The 19,644-nt window shown below is 44.9% G+C and overlaps 1 protein-coding gene across 4 annotated transcripts in view; it reads left to right on the top strand.

The window, feature by feature from the left end:
* The window catches only part of NDRG3 (NDRG family member 3), a 64,829-nt gene that overhangs the window by 25,761 nt on the left and 19,424 nt on the right, over nt 1-19,644 (top strand). For all 4 annotated transcript variants that reach the window (XM_039563371.1, XM_039563374.1, XM_039563373.1 and 1 more), the window contains 2 exons: nt 5,090-5,194; nt 9,237-9,272. In XM_039563371.1, coding sequence (XP_039419305.1) covers nt 5,138-5,194; nt 9,237-9,272 — 93 coding nt within the window. In that variant the 5' untranslated portion in view covers nt 5,090-5,137. The remainder of the gene's footprint in view (nt 1-5,089; nt 5,195-9,236; nt 9,273-19,644) is intronic.

The raw sequence follows: 19,644 nt of genomic DNA, 5'->3' as shown, positions 1-19,644 counted from the left end.
CGTGGGTATTATTGTTCTCAGGTTCTATCAATTGAAAAGTTCTTACAGAGTTTCGCAGTGCAGAAAGGGTTGAGCTTGTCCGTGCTCCGTGTCGGGGAATTGTCTGTTTTCATCGCTGGCCACATGATCCCTGCCGGCACTGCACGGGCGGCTCCTGCCAGGACTGCCCCCGGCGGCCTCCTCACCACCCCTCGGGAGAAGAAAGGACACCTGCCCGCGCCTTTTCCTTTCTTAACTCTGTCATCACAGAGGCGTTACCAACTTCTCTAATTGGGCTGGTAACCTGCGCATCGTCAGAGCCTTCAGTGATTGGCTCTGTGCCGGACATAGTAGAAACTTCGAGCAGTTTGTTCCCGCCCACCAAAACCTAGACTGTTTTTAAACTAGCACACGTGGGTAGTGTATTTTGGTTCTGGCATAGGTTGCAAATTGTGGGTTTGTTCCCATCTTCCTTTGCATACCTGGGAGTAGCACTTCTGCTTTCCATCTTGTAAGACATAGCTGGCTTGTCAGAGAGCGGTTCTCAGGAACCTTACCCGGATTGTCATGGCTGTGAGTCCCTAGAGAGGAGCTTCCTCAGCTTGCCTCTGTTGTCTGCCAAATGAGGGAGCATATGTTTAGGTACATTTGATGCCATGTTGAGTAGCATAGCTTGCCAACTGATGGGTGTAATTTTGCCTCAGTGTGGTTAACATACCAGGCGAGAGTGTAAGTGGCTATGGAGGTAACGAATTATAAGCTGTAGTCAAATTGAGGTGAAAAAACAAGAATTTTTTGCCTCTGAATGCAAGGTTTTGTTGCACTGAGTTCCTAAACAGTGTAGAGAGATTGAACCTCCATAAGAAAACAGACTTGAATTCAAGATGCAGCTCTTGCAGCTCCTAACCCTGCAGGAAGCAGTTGTGCCAGAGCTTCAATGACCAGAAAGCAGAGCCTCAGAACCTGCAGGTATTGCAGTTCACACTCGGCCTGTAGTACTCATGCTCTTGACTTACTGAACTTTACTGCGATTTCTTTCTTTGTGTATTGAAATGATGTATATTGAGAGTAGCCTTGTCTTAAAATAAACATGCACACATGTATTTAAGGTCTTATTTTTGTAGGTAGATGGTTTCTTTCTAGGGCTTGCCTGCCTTGTTTTTTTGTAGCCTTCTGTCTTTACCCTGATTCTAGTCTCTGTGCTTAATGATTCACCACATCTTTCCTGGATTCTTGTCTTACTGGTTTTCAAAGAGCATAGGTTTCCTTCAGCCTTTAGGAAACCTTTGGAAAGGGATAGATGGTTTCAGTTGGGGGATTTGAGTGTATTTACAGTAATATATAAATAGAGGCAAGAGGAATACTTGCAAAGCAGGTGGTACTGGGCCATTTATAGAAAAAGTGTATGATTTGTACATGGATTGTTTCAGACAAACCTTTTGCTTTGCCTGGGCCTGTCTTCCACAAAAATCTTTTGAGTGCTATGAATATTTATGCTGCTTTGTTGTAGTATTTTAAACTTGCTTTCAGCTTATTAAATGACATGTTTGTCTGTTTAAATAACAGGAGGAATGGAGGGAGAAAATTGTTTCCTGGGAAGACAAGTCTGCAGAGCTTTTTTACAAGGAGTCTTTAGCATGGTTGGAGCAGAGGATAGCCCAGCTCACCAACACCCCACCCTTTCCTTTGCCTCTGCACTTGGCGATGTGCTCTACAGAGGTCTCTCTACTACAAAGCATCCTCTTTTGAGAATTTTTGTGGCCTTTTTTGCTCAAATGTGCCTGTTTGCTGTGTTTCAAACCAAAATGCATGTTGCTGTTAGCATAGCAGGTGCTCAGGTGAAGTTGTGGCAAATAGTCATGTAGAGTGAGTAGATTTTATGCTGTAATCACAAATTACCCAGATTTAATCCAGGGCAATCACACTGAGCTTGCTAAGACCTTGGGAGAAGTACATGCATCTGCCAACGGAATAGCCTCGGCTTGGATTAAAATGAAGTCCTGAGGCTGTCTCAGCCATTTTCTGGAGAGCTCACAGTGAGTGGATTGGGAAGAGCTGATTCAGGAAGCTAAAAAAGCTGCTTGCAAGCAGTGATGGGGACCCCCTGTGCCTTTTCCTTCAAAAAACCTTCAAAAAACTTTGGAAAGCAAAAAAAACGTTAAATTGCTAGGTGAATAGATATAGAATCAAAGTGTTTAGGGAAAAAACGCACCATCTGAGGCTGTGTAGGTTTAATCTTTGTGTGATTTTGCTCTCAGTTCAGCAATTCTCGGTGACTTCCTGGCTCACCTCAGTATTTGGTTCTCACTGGAGGGATCCTTTGTATGTCTTGCTCCTGGGTGAGAATGTGCTATGAGCTGAGGAGCTTTCCAGGCCGACTGTGGTGCAGACTCACTGCAGAGCAAGACTCTTACTTTTCTGTGAACTTCCCTACAGAGGTTTTCACAGCTATTTGAGCCCAGCTGGTGTTAAGGAAGGTTGTCTCTTCTGTCTCAGATCAGCACCCAAATCAGCAGCCCTTTTTGTTGCTACCCGGCTTGCTTTAAGGAAGGGGCAACACATAGTGCACATTATGGCAAACAGCAGCTTGCCTTAGAGATCTCCCTCCTTTGAGACAGCATTTGGAGCAATAGTGGACCAGGAAGACAATCATCAGATTAATTTCAGTGTGATGTTGTTTATTGTGTGCACTGTAGTTGCATCTAGAGATCAAGTATGGAAATCAAATTTGATGAGATAAATGCATTTGTTAATCCTTGCTTTGAACCCCTACTAGGTTTTTATTCTTCTTATATAATATGTGATTAACAAAGTAGTGCGTGAGTTCAAGATGTGTGTCTCCCCTCTGACAGACTTTGCACACTTCATGGATGTGCTTGTATTGACAGCAAACAGTGTACCTGGGCAGGTTTATGCAGGATGCATCTCAGGCCTCTCTGGGACTTACCGCACTTTTTATAGCTCAGGGGAAACTAGAAGAAATATCTGCAAGGCTATAGCAGAAGTTTCTTTGAGCAATGTAAGGCAGAGCAGTTGGTGCTCTGAGGTGTTCTTTGGTCAGCCACAGCTCAGTAGAGAGGGGTTACTATATTGGTGCCCTCCTTCTCTGTAGACTCTGGTTTAGGCAAAAATGCAAGGTGTGAGCCCAAGACTCAGGAAAACTCCTGCACAGAGAAAGGTGGCTGGTGTGTGCAGTTTTTAAATTCCTTTGGGTAGAGTGGACAACTTCTTTGTCTCTTGGGTGACCCCAAGAATAAGCATGACCTTCCTGCCTGCTACCAGTGGGTGTCTTTTCAAAGGAGCATAAGAGAAGGGATACGGTCTCCAAATAGTAAGGTGAAGGTGGTCATTCCAGTACTGTGTCACCTGTCTGCACCTTATCTGCAGATAAGCTTTGTGATGCTTGTTTGAAATTCCTTTTGTGTCTGTAAGCTCATGTGATGCTGTTTTGGAGAAAACCTGGTAGATATTGAGCTCTTAATCAGTCCCAGTGTATATGGAAGTTGTAATTCCTTAGTAGAAATATTATTTTATTCCGTAATATCTTATCAGTATGACAGTAACCAGCTTTCCCCTGGGGCTTACAGTGCACTACATAATGGCTCTTAGTCTTCTTCTGAATAAGAGTTCCTTGTGGAGTAAGGGGATTGTTGCCTATAGATTAACTGGTTTCTTGACACTCTGACAACTGGTATGCTTTACAGCAAAAAAAATCGGAAAAAGAAAAATAATTCAGTTTCGTAAAGCAAAGGAGCTAAAAGAGACAGGAGTTCCTATTGCTGATTTTCAGAGGGAAAAGGCGTTTTGTTTTGATTTGTTTTGTGACAGACTGGCTTCAGCCACACCAGGGTTAGTCCTAGCACAAAGGGTGCAGCTTAGGCACAGCATTTGGGGTGAGGGGGACCCCTCCTCCACACCACATGTTTGTGTTGGGTTGAGGTGGATGGAGAACACAATTGTTATTTTTCTACTTTTTTTTTTCTGTGGTTAGTAGCCTATGATATCCTAGACAAATAATTTGATTTGTGACAGTATTCAAAAGTATTTTCCTAGCATGCTCAGCTGATGCACAGGAAGTCCACCACATGCTTACTTCTGTTCCGTCAAACGAAGCTGATGACTTCATTTATTTCATCTGCAGTAATAGGTACAATTTTCCTGAACAATCCGGTAGACTGCACCATCAGGTGTGATCATCTCTTGCCAGACCTCTTTTCATGTTGCTGCAGCTGCTTGCTCTAGAAATTCTTCTGTCTAGAAACACAGCTAGAGTGTCTAGAGTAAAAATTAAATGCCTTGTAAACTCAGCCATATTTTTCTTCCATCTTCATTGCTGTATTTGTATTCAAAGATTTCTCCTCTGGCTCCGTGGCAGCAGCCATTTCCCACAGACGTATGGCAGCTTCGCATAGTGTCCATTAATTCTTTTCTTTCCTTTGCTGACTCTGCACCATCTGATAGAATGATGGTTTGGGCTGCCAAGCTAACAGTGTTGTCTGCACATGTTCCACTGGAACAGCACTATCTGGGGCCCTTTTTATATCTCACCTTGTATCTCACCTTATATCTCAAGGACTGCCCTGAGTTCTGAACCGTCTTATGTTCTGCCAGCAAGGAGCATGGATCTCCACACCTCCATCTCCTGTGTGTAGATGTGGTTTTGTCTGTATGTCTCAGGGATACAGCATAGCCTTGCCTTTGGTGGCAGGATGCTGGGGTTTGGGTGTGTAGGGCATGGTAGGGGGAAGTCAGTATTACCACATACTAAACACAGTTTTTCACTCTGCTGATCAAGTAATTTCCAGTTCATTTCCAGACACGCTATGGCTGAAATACCAGCAATGCGTAGAAGTGGATGCAGTTTCTCAGTTGAGAGGCCTGAGCTTTCAGGGACAGCTCTCGGTGGGCAGGGCAAGGAGTAACCAGACTAACACAGTGAGAGCAGGACTGGGTTTGCCTTCTGCACTTATACAGGTGCTTTATGTTGCATCAAGGACCAGCTTTTCACAGGCTTAATTTGAAGCATAGACAAGTCTAATGAAAAATCTCTAATCTTCCTTTGATTAGCATAACTTGTAATGCTGTTTCTAACAATACACCTTTGTTTCAGAATCCCTATTTGCTGCTTTGAGGATTAATTGGCTTCACTTCCAGCACCATGGATGAACTGCAGGATGTTCAGCTGACAGAGATCAAACCGCTCCTGAATGACAAGGTAATACTGGCTGCTGCTTTATCCTCACAAGTGTACTCGGGATGACTTTGTGTCTGGCAAGGAGCCCTAGCTGCCAGAATCTGTCTACAGATTAAAGTACCTTAAGCACTGAAACCCAGTAAATTCTTCCCCATTCTGGTAATCTACCACCACCTACTCTTCCAAAGTCTCAGAGAAAGATAGACCACCACAGTTCAGGTAATTTTGGAGTCCTGGCCAAACAGTATCTCATACCCATACTGCGGATTTGCAAAGGCTGGGCAGCAATTGAAAAGGTGATCCCATTCCTGACCTGGTGTAGCTGTAAAACCTCTAATAAGTTTCTCCTTGTTAGAGAAATGCTGGATTGTATCCTGGTTTTTTTGGTGGGGGTTGTTTGTTTGTTTGTTTTACTTTTTTTTTTAGTATTCTGTCTTAAATGATCCTTTAGTGTTTTGACCCCTAAAACAGCTCTGTCTCCCTGGATTTAGTAATGGAGAGTCATCTCCTTTTAATGTGTGCAGAGCCCAGTTAGAGCAGTCCAGATTCATGCAATACTGAGACTTTGGAAAATCATTGTATTGCAGCAGCTGTTCAAGTCTTTCACTCTTGTCTTCTGTGGGCTGGAGAAGAGCCATCTGGGCTCTGGGAGAGCCCTGGCCTTACTGAATTCTGCCATAAACTGTTGTTGAGAGTGCCTAAGTTCATTACAGGCATCCCAACAAGATCTAGCATCTTATATCTGCAAACTAATTATGATTATGAGCAATGTGGTTTGGTCACTTTCCATAGCTCACAGCCAAGCCTAATGGTGTGGGAAGGAGTTCCTAAGGCTTTGCTGTTTGATGGCTGACATCAAGAACTGGCTTGTGCTGCCAAAGGGCTGTGGTGCTTTGTCCACTCACTGTGTGCTTGCAGAAGACTGCATCATCCCCCACAAAATGGGTGAAATCTCTGAAATTCTGCTATGTTTTAGTCTGTACTGATAAGTTTTTGCTCATTTCTTTAGCATTCTAGCATAGCTGTTTGGTATATGTAAAATCTAAAAACTCAGCTGAAATCTTCAGTCCAGGTACCTGTTCTGACAGACTAGTGCTTGACTACTGGGCTTCCACCATTTTTAAAAAAACTGTTTCCTGGAAGGGTGAGTCTTGAAAGTACAAAATCAGTGTAGATCAGCAAATAAAAATATGGAATACAGGCCTTGAAGAGAGTTACTAATTTCAGAACAAGAGATAAAACATTTACAGAAGACAAGCTTGCTAAATACAGCGGCCCAGATCTTGCTCATGATTCTCCTGGGATTTTCTATGTTTGAATTCAGCTGGGTAGATTGCCCTTGCTTCAGTCAGCTGACCTAAGTAGGAGGCATTGAAGCATGCCAAATCAACGTGTTTTTCACTTTATAAGTTTCCACTGTTTCTGTCAAGTATTGCCGGGTCAGCCCCGTCCAGTGGTGTGGTGTCAGTTGTGGTTCAAATGCTCACCCAAACAGAACACCCAGTGGTGTTAACCATTGCACAGAAAGGCACACAGAGAGTAGCTACTTGCTTTCCTTGAGTCAGTGTTAAAGTTACAGGACGTATATAGTATCTCAGTAGGGAGAAATATGAAGGGTGGCTCCAGAACCATCCTCAGTACTGTATGGGAAGAGAAGTATGCTGTGGCTCTCCTTTTCACACTTTGTTTTAACAAAAGGAGGGCCTCAGGGAGCAGCCACCTCCAAGGTCTGGCCCTTATTAAGGCTTTGAAGCTTGAGAGAATACATGTGTGCTTTTTAGACATAGTTTATGGAGCATGAGGGTGTGGCACAATAACCTGTTATTCTGTGCAACTATCAGAGTCCAAAATCTATTGAACTGGCAGTTCACTAAGGTTTTTACAGACCAGCCCACTTTAGACATAGGAGTTTGAGCCAGCATGGATTAATGGCCAGAAATAGCACAGTAAAACTCTTAAGGTGCTAATGAGTGTGTGCTCATGAACTCTTCACATACAAAGGCTGCTGTACACAGAGAAGGAGCTCTGGTTTCTCAAACTCTGAAACCAGTGGAATTACCTGGGAAGTGGAAATGGGTCATATCTTGTTCACTTGTCTGAATGGTAGATAGTGCTACTGTGGACCACTGAGTCCTGGCTTTGTTTTGTCTCAAATCAGCAAAAAGTTACAAGCTTGACTTTTAAAGAATACGAACACTGTTTTGTTTTTGTGTAACTTAAGCCTAATATCAAGTGCAGGGAAGTAAAATACGTAATGTTTGTTCACCTCATTCAGGCTCACTAAAATGCAGTGACTTTATACTGGGGAAGTAAAGAAACTTCAAATGTTCCCATTTAGTTGAAAGAGAGAGAAAAAGAGAGTATTGCCTGATCAGAACAAGTGTCCCAGTGACACTTTATTATTCTGGCACCTTTGATTCCTGTTATTTCAGCCTCAGTGAAAAGGTTACTGAAGTGCCAGAGCCAGATTCAGGAGATGAAACAGGCAGCCCTTAGGCTGGGTTGAGTCAGCCCAGCCAGCTCTGTGCTTTGAGGTGCAGCCGTGGCACCTTCAGAGGCCTGAAAAACTTGCCTTAAAGTTTCTCAAGTTAAGACAACGAATAAATGGTTTAAAGTCAAATTTTCGGTGTGTTAAAGTCAAGTATGTGAGAGTCAGGGCATGTCAGCTTATTTTGCCTCATGGTATACCTTGACAACAAGCAGCCCAATTCAGAGCCTCATTCCTTGCTTTGTGTCATTTCTTCCCCACTCGCTTGGGGAATCTCAGACGTTACCAAGTACAAATTCAGATCACCTTCTTTTTTACTTAGCATGCACCATCCAAATCCAGTGCTGGGTACAGAAGTTTCTCCTTGCTCCATAGAGAAATGGGTGACTGAACTGACCTGCTTGACAAGCTGGTGGTAGTGTCAGAAATCTCAATTAATTTCAGGGTCTCTGAAATAAGAGGAGACTGCTTTTTATTTTCTTTTCCCCAGTCCTGAGGATGTAGTGGGTTTTGCTATGTCCTGCTCCAAACATTGCCACAGTTCAATACTTAACACAGAGGAGGAAAGAGGGGAATGGATTCTTAAAACAGATTTGCAGATACCTCAACTTAAATGTCTCAAAGTGGAGAATGTAGGTAGCAACCCTTGTTCTTGCTAACAAGGCAAGGGGAGGAAGACATGGCCATGTGTTCACACATGGAGAGGAATGAGGGTGCTCAGCCAGAAGAAATGTTTGGAGTGTTTCTGTTGTCCATATGTGATCCTAGTTTTCTCCTAGTACTTTTAGTACTAAGGTGCTATGCCTAAAACACAAAAGCTAGAATGCTATCTCAAGTGGTTTGCTCAGCCTTTTGCTGACAGCTCTCAGTGATGTAACCTACTGTGCGGTCAGAGACAGTGTTTCACAAAGCTCATGGGCACACAGACAAGTTCCTGCAGACTTTCCAACCTGCAGGATGCCAAGTGGGTGCTGTTACTGACTGTGTTCACCTGCATGCATGGGGTCACGTTCTGGGAAGAGTCAGTGGTGAGCTGCTGCGTGCAGTTCCCATGCACTTGGGTTTCAGGAGCTTGCAGGTCCCTGTGTCTGTCACGAAATGATCCCATGCCTGCAGCAGTGGCTGCACAGGAGCTGACTGCATGGCTTGTTTTCTTGCACGCAGTACATGAGATCCCAGGAGTAGTCCTTTAGGATTTTTGCATCCAAATTGTTAATGGACACCAGGAGTAGACAAAACCCATACCCATATGCAGCCCAGCTGTGGCCAATGTCCTTCCTATGTGCATCTGTCCCTGCTTGAACACTCTCAGCTGTGCACACAGGTACTCACTTCCCTTAGCTGGTAGCCTCCTTACAGCCCTATAACCTTGGTGTATAGGAATGGGCAGTTCTTGCATGGGGTTTGCTTGTACGGATCTTGCATTTTGATGCTTACCTGACTGCAGCCAGTCTTGACTGTGCTAAAACAGAGGTCTCTATGGGAAACTTTCATGCTGTTGTTGGGAGTGTTTTGGGGCATTGTGCTGATTTCCTTTTTTCTTTTTTTTTCTCTTTTCCTGTTTTTTGTTAACAGAATGCAGCTCGCAACTTCCAGGACTTCGACTGTCAGGTAAGACCATGTGTGGGAGACAAGGATCGGTTGGGAATTCCCCGTAGCTCAGCAGTAATGTTGAGAGAGATGGAAAAAAATCTGTATTTTAATTTTAGCTCCTATTAAGGTTTAATCAATAAGAGCTGGAATATGTCCAGTGACAGAAATTGCCCTTCACCCTTTCATGCTGAGCACCATGAAAGTTCTGAGTTCTAAGGTGCAGACTGCTCTGCTGAGGCTACACAACATCTTGCAGGATGGCTGGTCTCCTGAAAAACAGTTTCTTGGAAAAATGCAGTATGCTGAAGAACTGCAGCTCTTTCATGTCCCATCTGGCTGAGAAAGGAGGAGCTTGCATGTTCTACCTGTTTGTCTTGAGAGGAGATGGAAGTGACAAAGCTGCGCCAGATACAGCATGCTGCTTTGCTTGGGCCTGTTTTGACACAGCCATGGTTGTTTTCCAGGAGTTTATTGATGGTACAGAGATGAGCCCAATGGCTCTGGTTGCCATAGGAATAATCCTTTTGTAGAAGTGATTGCTCCACCAGCATCCAAGACAGAGGACACGCTCTGTGATTGGCAGAGCACAGCACTGAGATTCTGTGGGGCATTTTGTGAAGCACAGTCTCATTTCCTGTATCAGGTTATCCTGCTGCCTTTTCACGGAGTATGTGGGCATGCAGGTAGTGGCTGTTGTTTCTCTCTAGCATTCGCAGGCTGCTGTGTCTGTAGTGCTCTGCTCGACACAGGGCAGGTCATACAGCGCTGCTGACAGGGGCTGGCAACATCATGTGATAAATTTAATAGAAGTCTGTTGATGTAGGTGATTCCAGAAAACCATTTGCAAGCCTGTGCACAACAGCAACATAGTAAATACAGTCCTATGAAGGTAGTCTGTATTTTTTCCTTCTCTTAATATCAGACACTGATACTGTCCACCTTATGTGGGCAGGCACATGTCACTGTACTGCTTTAACTCAATTAATTGTGAGTTTTGGTATCTTAAAGCCTACAAGTATGAAAATCACTACTCTTATCACATTATAACTTTAGTGTCTGATCTGGAAAGCAGCAATAGTGTTAAGCAATGCTTTTTCTTTTGAAATAAAAGTAGATAATGGGTTTAAAACACTTTCCTGTACCATCATGTCTCCATCTATCTGTATCTTCTCTGTTACCTTTAGAGGTAAAGTGTGCTCCCATGTGAGATGAGTAGTGGGTAAAAATAGGTGCAATGCCTTTGAGTAAGTGTTAGACAGCAGAGGCACTTCCTGCTGTGGTCTGTGTGCCAGGACTGGGAAGAATATAACTATATTGTGTATTGGCCTCTGCTGTCAGTCCTCTACTGACCCACCAAAGCTCTGGGCATGCCCATGCCCTGCCTGGCTGTGAGCAGCATGGTCTTGGGAGCCGGAGCAGAGTGGGAAGGTGGGGAGGACGCCCTGTCACAGAGCTCTGTGTGGCTGCTGCCTTTTGGCTCTACACTTCCCCTCAACAAGCAAAGCCTCTTTGCATCTTTCTTTAAACAAAGCCCCAGATCTGAAGCTGGGCAAGCCCCACAGAAACCTGGCACTGCAGCCACCAGCCTGCACACTCAGCATGTCCCAGAGCTGTGGTTGTCCTCTCCAAGGCTGAGCTTTGGGAAAAGCTGAGTGGTCTGCAGCCAGGGAGAGGTGCTCTGGGGACTACTAGGCTAGGAAGGACAGGCTTGTTGCTTCTCTGCTTTGCTGTAGATCACCAGTGAGCTGGTGGCCATGGCAACAGTTGGGCAGGAGGCAAGATGTTCTTTCCAGGAAACCATGTAATTCATGTAGAATACTTTTTTTTAGCAAGATGTTAACATGGTGTCTCTCATGACTGTAAATATTGTCCCAGCCTCACCTTCCTCCAGCATCTCTCCCTACAAGGTGTAGTTTCAGGATACACCTGGCTTGACGCTCCCCCGCATAATACTTGGAAAATACCCCAAGGGCTGGTTTAAATCTCTGAAATCTTCCAGAGAGGATGGATCATGTGTTGGGTCCTTGGGTTTTCTGTCTCAGTTGCTAGTACCAGGAACAGTGCTTCCACTTGGAGACTGAGCTCATATCCTGTGAAAAATTACTGCTGCTTTTGAATCTGGCAAAGCACATCTGGCTGCCACATCCAGGCCTCTGTGGTGTGACTTTACCAGTGTTGGAGGAATTTGAAGTGAATAAGGTTGCCAGGGCTTTCAGAGGAAGGAAGATCCTCTTGTGTAGAGAAAGACTTAAAAGCACTGGGGCTGGGGCAGTGGTTTAATTTGTCCTAAGTTTCACAGGGAGGAAGAGCCTTAGGGAGGATCTCAGCTTGACAAGAACAGGCACAAACCGGCCACAAATTGATGAAGATTGATAACTGGAAGATGGTCTCCAGTTACAGTGCAGTGAAGTTCTCAATCAGCTTCCAATAGCAGCAATATCTGCAAGGGACCTGGTGGGTTTTAAGGCAAAAAGTAAAGGATTTGTGAGGTGGATTTTATTATCTTGTACAGTGTAGTGTTTGCAATATGAGACCATGGCATCAGTGAAGCAAGACCTACATTTCAGACCTTTTTATTTTTCTAATAGTTAAAAAAAGCTGTTTTAAATGGAGTTAAAGCTGTGGCTTTGACTGGGGCTGACCACATCCTGAGCTGTGCTTGCAGGGCTGCAGGTAGTGGGGTGAAGGAAGAGGGTGGTGAGGGAAAGGTGAGCCTCTGTCAGCATTGTTGATAACCCTGTTGGCAGTGCAGGTCCAGTTTGAGCTCCCCAGTAAAAGACATTGATATATTGGAAAAAGTCCTGTTTTATTTCTGTGTCTGTGTTATTCTGTGCCCTTGGCCATGAGGTCATCTGCTGTAAGTCCATCCCAGAATTTCACAGAGTATGCTGAGTTGGAAGGGACCCACAAGGATCATCAAGTCCAACTCTTAAGTGAATGGTCTGTATTGAACCCACCATCTCTGGTGTTATTAGCACCATGCTGTAACCAACTGAACAAACCTCAGGGTCCCAGCTCCTGCCAGTACTGACTGATGTCCCTGCCCTAGCTTTTCTGTGGATACAGCCAGAGTAATAGCCACCCTCAGTGTTATTTCTGTGGTGCCTCTAGACCTCCCTCTGGCTGAAATCTGGAGGTTCAAAATATTCTCTGCAGCTGGGCCATGCTTATGAATGGGAGTAGTGTTTAGTTTAATCCCATCTCAGGAGCATGTCATTAGCAGTGTCACTGACTCTAGGAGGTGTGTAGGGCCAGGCACACAGGTTCCCCACACTGTTTTCTGAATAGCTTTGGCATGTGTTACTTTTCAAGATAACATGTATATTTAAGGTTTGTAAGATCTTTCCTTTGGTGAAAAGGGGTGATGCCATTGTGAATTTCTATTCATTTCCCCATGTGTTTGGTTTTATTTTTGAGTAACTTGCCAGGATCACATCTGGGCAAAGCCAACAGCACAAGTTTCTGCTTCTTCCTGCTTCTGAAATTTGATACTCTGGGGTGAATGTGTTTGAGGAAGCTTTTTAGCTTTTCTGGTACAGCTGACTTCCAGATACAGCTGTCCTGGTTTTTTAAAACTGTTTGTATGCAAGCAACCAAAGCTAACCCTGATACATAACAGATTGCCTGGGCATCAGTTAAACAACCCTACATAATCTGGTAACTGCAGTGGAGATGAAATGGAGAGCTAGCATGGAGGCTTAGGGGTCTTTATCAGTATGAATTTAGGTTATTCTCAGAGCTAAAAAGTATTAACCTAAATATGAGACCTACATTTTACTTGAAAGCTGTATGAACCCTAATGAAGTCTCGGCTTGGCTTTTCCCAGTGTCCATGGGCAGATGGTCAAATAAATGGTCTGGGATGCTGATGGACAGATGGTGTGGTGATCTGTGCTGTTAATAGAGCTGTGCCTGTGCTTTTATTATTGTCTGCAGACTCTCTGCAGCTTTCAGAAGTAGGTGTTCCGTCTCAGCCTACATCTCGCCCCTCTTTTCCAGATGATTTGCTTTAAATAGAAATGAAGGAATATGATGATATATTTTCAAAACTATCCAACTAAACCTGTGTTATGTTTCAGTCTGACATAAGCTGGCATTTGATCTGAAGAGTTGATTTGATCATTTGAGCTGACACTTCCCCTCTGCTGCCTCCCACCAACGGGAAGGCAGAGAAGTGTTTGGCTTTCAGCACACACTGTGCAGAAGCGGGCCTGGGGTGTGGAGATCGTCTGGGATTTGGCTGAGTATTTGCAGAAAGCTCTCAAGGAGGAGGAGGTGGGAATAAGTAAATCCAGGACATGCAGGGTTCATCTCAAACAGAAAGGACAAGGCATGCATAAACCCTTGGAGGAAAGAAATTAAGCTGCCTCGTATAAAAATGTGCTGTCTTGCGGGCATTTGTTGGGGTTTAGGATTCTTTTTGCTTTTGTTTCTTTCTCTTTAGGAATTCTCTCCCATATGTTCCTAAGGAACAATTATGACTGGGTACTTAAGAGAGACAAAAGAAAGTTGTCACAGCTCAGGGGAGGGGTGCAGCTGGCTACTCTCTTCACCTGGGGGTTTCTCTGGGAAGAGTGGACATATGGTGAGATTTGGGTTGGGTGAAAGGGTTAGGTGCAGCTCCTCGCTCTCTTGCTCTCTCAGCTTCGAAGGAGGATGGTCGGAGCTGCTGCTTGGGGGTTGGAATTTGGTGCTGCCGCCGGAGCCCAGCCCGGTCCTGCTTCTTCTGCTGTGGGTGAGCCTTTGGTCGTGAGAGCAGCCACTTAACTGGGACCTTATTAACACCCTACCTCACTAAAAAAAAGGACTTTCACCATCTGCTGGGGTGCCTCAGGGGAAAACCCTCGGATGCAGAGCCCTTTCCCCCTCCCAGGGAGCCTTTCCCTGCCCTGCTCCAGAGCCCGGCCGCTGCTACCCCACCCTGCCAGGATGTTCTTGCCACTGCTCGCTACACTGTAGCTCTGCACCCCCTGCCCTGCTGGATGCCCCATGCCCCGTGGTTCCAGCTACAGCTGCGGAGTTTCTGCTCCCTCTTGCTTGCTGCCCAGGGTGAGCCCGCCCTGCCGTTCCAGCCGCTGCTCAGAGGTTCCTGCTGCAGCCCATGGTCGCCATTCAGCCCGGCCGCCATTGCTGTGTGGTCTCTGAGCTGGCGCCACAGCGCCCCTGCAGGCGCGGGGGAATCCCCGCAGCCGCCCTGCCCGGCCGGGAGCCACCAGCGCCCCTGGCGGCCGCGAGCGGAGCTGCACCGAGGGGAAAGGGCCTGCGGCCGGGAGAGGCCGGCCCTGGGCTCTGCTGCTGCTCGTTGGTGCTGCCGGCGCTGCTGTTTGTGTGCCTTGGCACCCACACACACACCAGCAAAGAGCTGCTACTCCTTCTCCCGTAGCTCTGCCTGAAAGCCCCTTAATTTCAAAATGGTCATAATTTGGAGGGAAGGGGGTCACATTTTCCATTCCATTCCCACCTCCTGTGGCCCACACACCTGTCTTTCAAACCAAGACACATTAATGGAAAATGTGGAGTTACTCAGTTGCTTGTGCCCAGAGTAAAACACAGCACAATGTTTGCAGAGTTAATGACAGACCTCCATAAGGAATTTCTTGTCACTTACTGAAAGTGTCACTTTTCCATAAGCCCATGTTTGTACTGATTCTGTTTTGGAGAAGTTCTTCTACAAGTATGTAAACTTAAAAGTAGCTTGAAGCTTTTTTAATCTGCATTTTTGAAAGTTTGCTTATCCTTGCCTAGTCTCTGCTTTATTTTTACTTGCTTTGCAGTCAGAGAGGGTGTGTGCTGCTGAGAGGTTATTGACATATTCCATTGTGTGCATTTGCTGATGTTGGAGAGGTTAAATTGAAACTGTGGGGTTTTTTAAGATTTTTTTTTTAAGACAGCTTGTGAGTGCTACCCAGTGGCATTGAATACAAGATGTTTTAAGGCGTCTTCTATTTACCGTGATGAAATAAAATAGAATGTTGGCACTTTTGAGGAAGGGTTTGCTTTCTCATGTGAATAATGGGAACTGTTCTGACCCATATTGAAATATTTTGTCTGGCATATTGAGGACCATTGTTCCTCTGATTTGTACAACGAATTCTTTTGTTCGAAGTCCTAGAGTGAAATTAATTAGAACACAGAAGATATTTTGATCTAGAAAGCAGGTCTATTTAATACCTGCTAGATTAAAGCTGCTCCTAATCTTATTAAAACTAGCATCACCACTAAAGTACTGGTTTTGACTTCTGACATCACAGCAAAAAGCACTGTACAGATAAAAATTATTGAAACAGAATTTTATTTTGGCCTCTTTTTTTGCATTATTTTTGTTCCTTGGGAAGCTTTCCTCCCAGCTGGTTTTCTATCTAAAAGCTCACTTTTCTGTAAAACTGCAGTGTTGAGTTCTGGAAAGTTTTAGCTAGCTGGACTTAGACTGAAACATGACTCTTATTTCTAAATGTATGTGCACAGTCCTTCCCTGGGGTTTAATTAAACATTAGTTTTGCTTTCTGTATTCTGTGACAACAGTGTGCCAAAGGGGTGATTATGCATTTGTAATACTTGAAGTTCCTGTACTTTTTATGTTCTTTTGAGTTTTTAGAGCAAAGCAAATGTATGTGCTTCAGGTTGAGCTGTTTTCATCCATTAGGCAGCACCCATTAATGGTATTTCACAGCAATTAATGAGTAACCAGGTTTAACTCAATGCAGTGGTAGATCCCAGGGATGTGGAAAGTTTGGAGATGCAGAACACAGCCTTGCATTCTCTTCTTTAAGAGATTTTAGGATGTTCATTGTCTTCAGCAAGGTACTGAAATGCAGTTTGGGACATCATATTAGTAGGAAGACTGTCCTTGGCCCTTGGCTTACCTGCCCGGTTCCTTGAGGAATTAAGGTGATCTGAGGTCTAGCAGTCACACAAACTATTTCAGACTCACCTGTGTATTAGCACATTCAGATCTCCCTTGCACGGGCCTCCGGTTTACAAAGGCTGTGTGTCTGCAGGTGGTGGCACCTTTAGTCCACTGCCCAGGGGATGGGAGGGCTAGAGGTTCTCTGTTCTGTGTGCAGTCTGTGGGGAAGGCTGCAGTCTCAGGCTGCTGTCTCAAAACAGCAATGCAGAGTGCCCCCCTGCCAGCCTTGGGCAGAGCAGAGCTCCTCTGCCATGGTTTAATTCACCCTGAACTATTATAGATCTAGGCAGGTCCAGTTTCCTGCCTTAGATGGGGAAGAGGGTATCTACTCTCAGAGTGGGAGTAAGAAGCACCTTGTATTCCTCAGTCTGTGCTGGGTGCCTTGATAATGACAGTGGATACGAGACTGGAGTGCAAGAAAGTTGTGGTTTTAACTGCTTTTTGTAGTACATGGGCAGGGCAGGAGATGGAAAAGTGCATCTTGCTACATCCCAGACATGTTGTCATGCATTGCTTACTGGTTTCAGCATTACGTGGTTGTAGGGGTTCATGATTTCCGCTTTGGGAGCGCAAACCCAGCCTGTCAGCCATGCTGGTGTTGTAGCTCTCTTGACTGAGTTTCTTTGACTGCAGAGCCACTGTTTGTTCTCTGGCAGGATCTGTGTTTGGAAGCGACTTGCCAGTTCTTGCTGGCTGACACTGAGCATTAGCAAGGGTCACAGAGAGGCACTGGGTCCATCCTTCACCATCTCCTGCCTTTGGAACAGGCACACACAAATGCTTGTTTGTATATACAGCAACAGCAGCACCTCTGTCTCCTGATGCTTTTGAGTTTGTGTAAGCAGATTGCATATCTCATTCTTCTGCTCCTCTCAATTCTCACCCAGAATTTCTCTTATTTAAGACTTAATCCAATTACACAGAGTACCAGAAACCATTGCCTGCCTGCATAGATCATATAGTGTTTTCTATTAATAAGTTTCTGTTCTGTATAGAAATGAATAATTTACTTCAAGATGTTGCTTTAAATCTGATTTTGATTTGCTTCCCATGCAGCCATCTCCTTCAGCTCTACTATCTGCAAAATAATTTTGCACTGGGAAGGAGCTGGGAAGCACTCAGCTACCAGCTGCCTTAAGGTTGGCAGTATTATAATGGTAAGAATTACCAGGTGGTGATGTTTTAGAGTCTTACAATATTTTTTTTCTTATTTTACAGGCATAGTTTATGGTATTGTTTTAATAACGTGTAGAAATTTGAGGGCAGGTGTTGCCGAGAGCAAGACAATGGAGTCTCTGCTTTAATCTCTCCATAGTTAATAGCTGGGATAGGCTGCCCCAGGAGCATGATGCAGTTGTTTTTCACCTTTGCTAAAATGGCAAAGATGACGTAAATAGGTGTAGCCACAGAGTCAGTGAAAAGGGGGAAGGCCTGCCCTGAGTAATCTGCATCTCCTCCACCTTACAGCAAAGTGGCAGAGGCAGTTTTCTTTGCCTTAGGTGAACCAGGAGCTGCATGTCCTTAAGTTGAAAGGTTTTTTTGGGGATGTTTCTAGCCCTATGCTACTACAGACATTCAGCAAGCTTGAGCAGAGTGCAAGCAACTATATGCCATGCTGCTCTGTGTTCTCCCACACTTTAATGTTAAAAAAGAAAATTGAAGGGATTTCACAGATGTGTTCTTTATTGCCAGTTTCCAAATTAAATAAATCCCAATTTTTCTAAGGAATTAATTTTGATCTTTGAGCAGCTGCACATTGGGAGTAAAACTCATCTGGTAATGCCAAAAAAAAAGAACTTAATAAATTAGTCATGAAAAGCACTGGTAATACAAATTCTAGTCATTAATCATTCCCACTGTGAAACAAATGGTTTCTTCAGCCTTTAATAACTTTTAAAACTTAAGCACTGGATCACACTGTGACCTGGGTCTTTGGAAGCATGGCTGGAATTTGGACTGCTACCTCTGCTGCCTGTGAGTTTCTGGAGCTCAAGGCATTTAGCAGCTCTGGAGCTGCCTTTGGATGCCTCACTCCTTCACTCAGAATGTTTTTTCTCAATATGGGAAATTTTTGGTGGTGTTAAGGAAACTTCTCTGTCCAACTCTCCCGGAGCTACTCTGACAATCACTCTTGTACCACCTGAACTGGGACCAAGTCCCTGGCAGCTCACATCCCACACACAGTCTGAGTGGGTTTCTTACTGGCTCTACCCCATGTTTTCCATAGCAGAGTCACAGACGTCCAGATCCCTAAGATAATTTAATCATGGTGCAACAACTAAATAACAAAGCAACAAAATAAGAGCTCGAGCTGATGCCTCCAAAGAGGGACCCCAAGTGCAAGGGAAGTCTGAGGGTCCTCGGCTGCTGCACTGTCTGAGTCTGGGTTCCCTCGCTGGGCCTCAGGTCCTTTAGTCCTTTGTTTTGCAAAGGGTCTTCAGTTCATGGCCTCTTGTCACAGGCTTGGGCTCCTGGCTCTCCAGAGCTCAACCTGCAGCTCCACTGCAGCTGCACCTGAAGCTACTGGCACTGAATGGATTCTTTAACAGGTGGCACCTGTCAGTGGCACTGTCATTTTTTCCTCTCTGGCCAAAGGCAGAAGGTGGCAGTCAGAAATTTGAACCTTTGGCCACATGCCTACTTCTTTCCATAATCAGTCCTGCCATAGATGAAGGCTTTGGCAGCCAGAGTTGGGTGTGGGTTTTCCTCCTTAGTTTGAGAAGCATTCAGAAATGTTAAGAGCAAATAGAATAATGTCCCAGCCTTGTCTGCAAATCCCCAGCAAGGAATGCCTTCCAGCAGTTCTTGTTTGAGTTTGATCTCAGATATTTCAAAGCTTCTGTTGGGTTGTGTTGTGTCACCTTCCAGTATCTGAGCCACTATGGTTCACACACGCTTCTGAAGTGCAGGGCTCTTTGATCAAGAGCAGAGATTCTCAGGAGCTGGCACCATATAGGTGATATCAAAAATCACAGGGCTTTCAGAGATGGTCAGTAGCAGTGGTGGTCTTTCTCTGGCCACTACTTGTTTTCCTGCCCAAGCTCTACCTGAAGGCGTCTCTTAACAGTACAGCTAAAGCAAGGCAGTGCCTCTGCCACCACATGTGCACTTGTACTGCTCACTTTCCATCTTGATGAGAGATCCTGTGACTGCAGGGCCAGTTGCTTTGTTTTCCTAATGTAGTGGGACAGTGAACCCAAGCCTGCACTCCTGCTTACAGATTTCCCTAAGACCATCAGCTCAATGGACATGCGGCAGGGCAGAGGGACAGGAGAAGGACTCTTTCCAGTGGCACTTCATCATCAAGTCAGCCAATCTAAGTTGCATCCATTACATGGTAACAACACTGCATTTTAGCCATAAACTTCTGTGGAGCAGCAGGTTAAGGAGCCCCAGAGCATGAGAAGCCATCATTGACGTGATTCTGAGGGCAGAGAAATGTGTTCTGTGCCTTCCAAGAGCTGTTCTGCGATGGGAACCATAA

The sequence above is a fragment of the Corvus cornix genome, chromosome 20 (genome assembly GCF_000738735.6).
Source record: "Corvus cornix cornix isolate S_Up_H32 chromosome 20, ASM73873v5, whole genome shotgun sequence".
NCBI classification, from domain to species: Eukaryota; Metazoa; Chordata; class Aves; order Passeriformes; family Corvidae; genus Corvus; species Corvus cornix.
The sequence above is the reverse complement of the archived record's forward strand: the minus strand, read 5'-3'. Positions and strand labels throughout refer to the sequence as shown.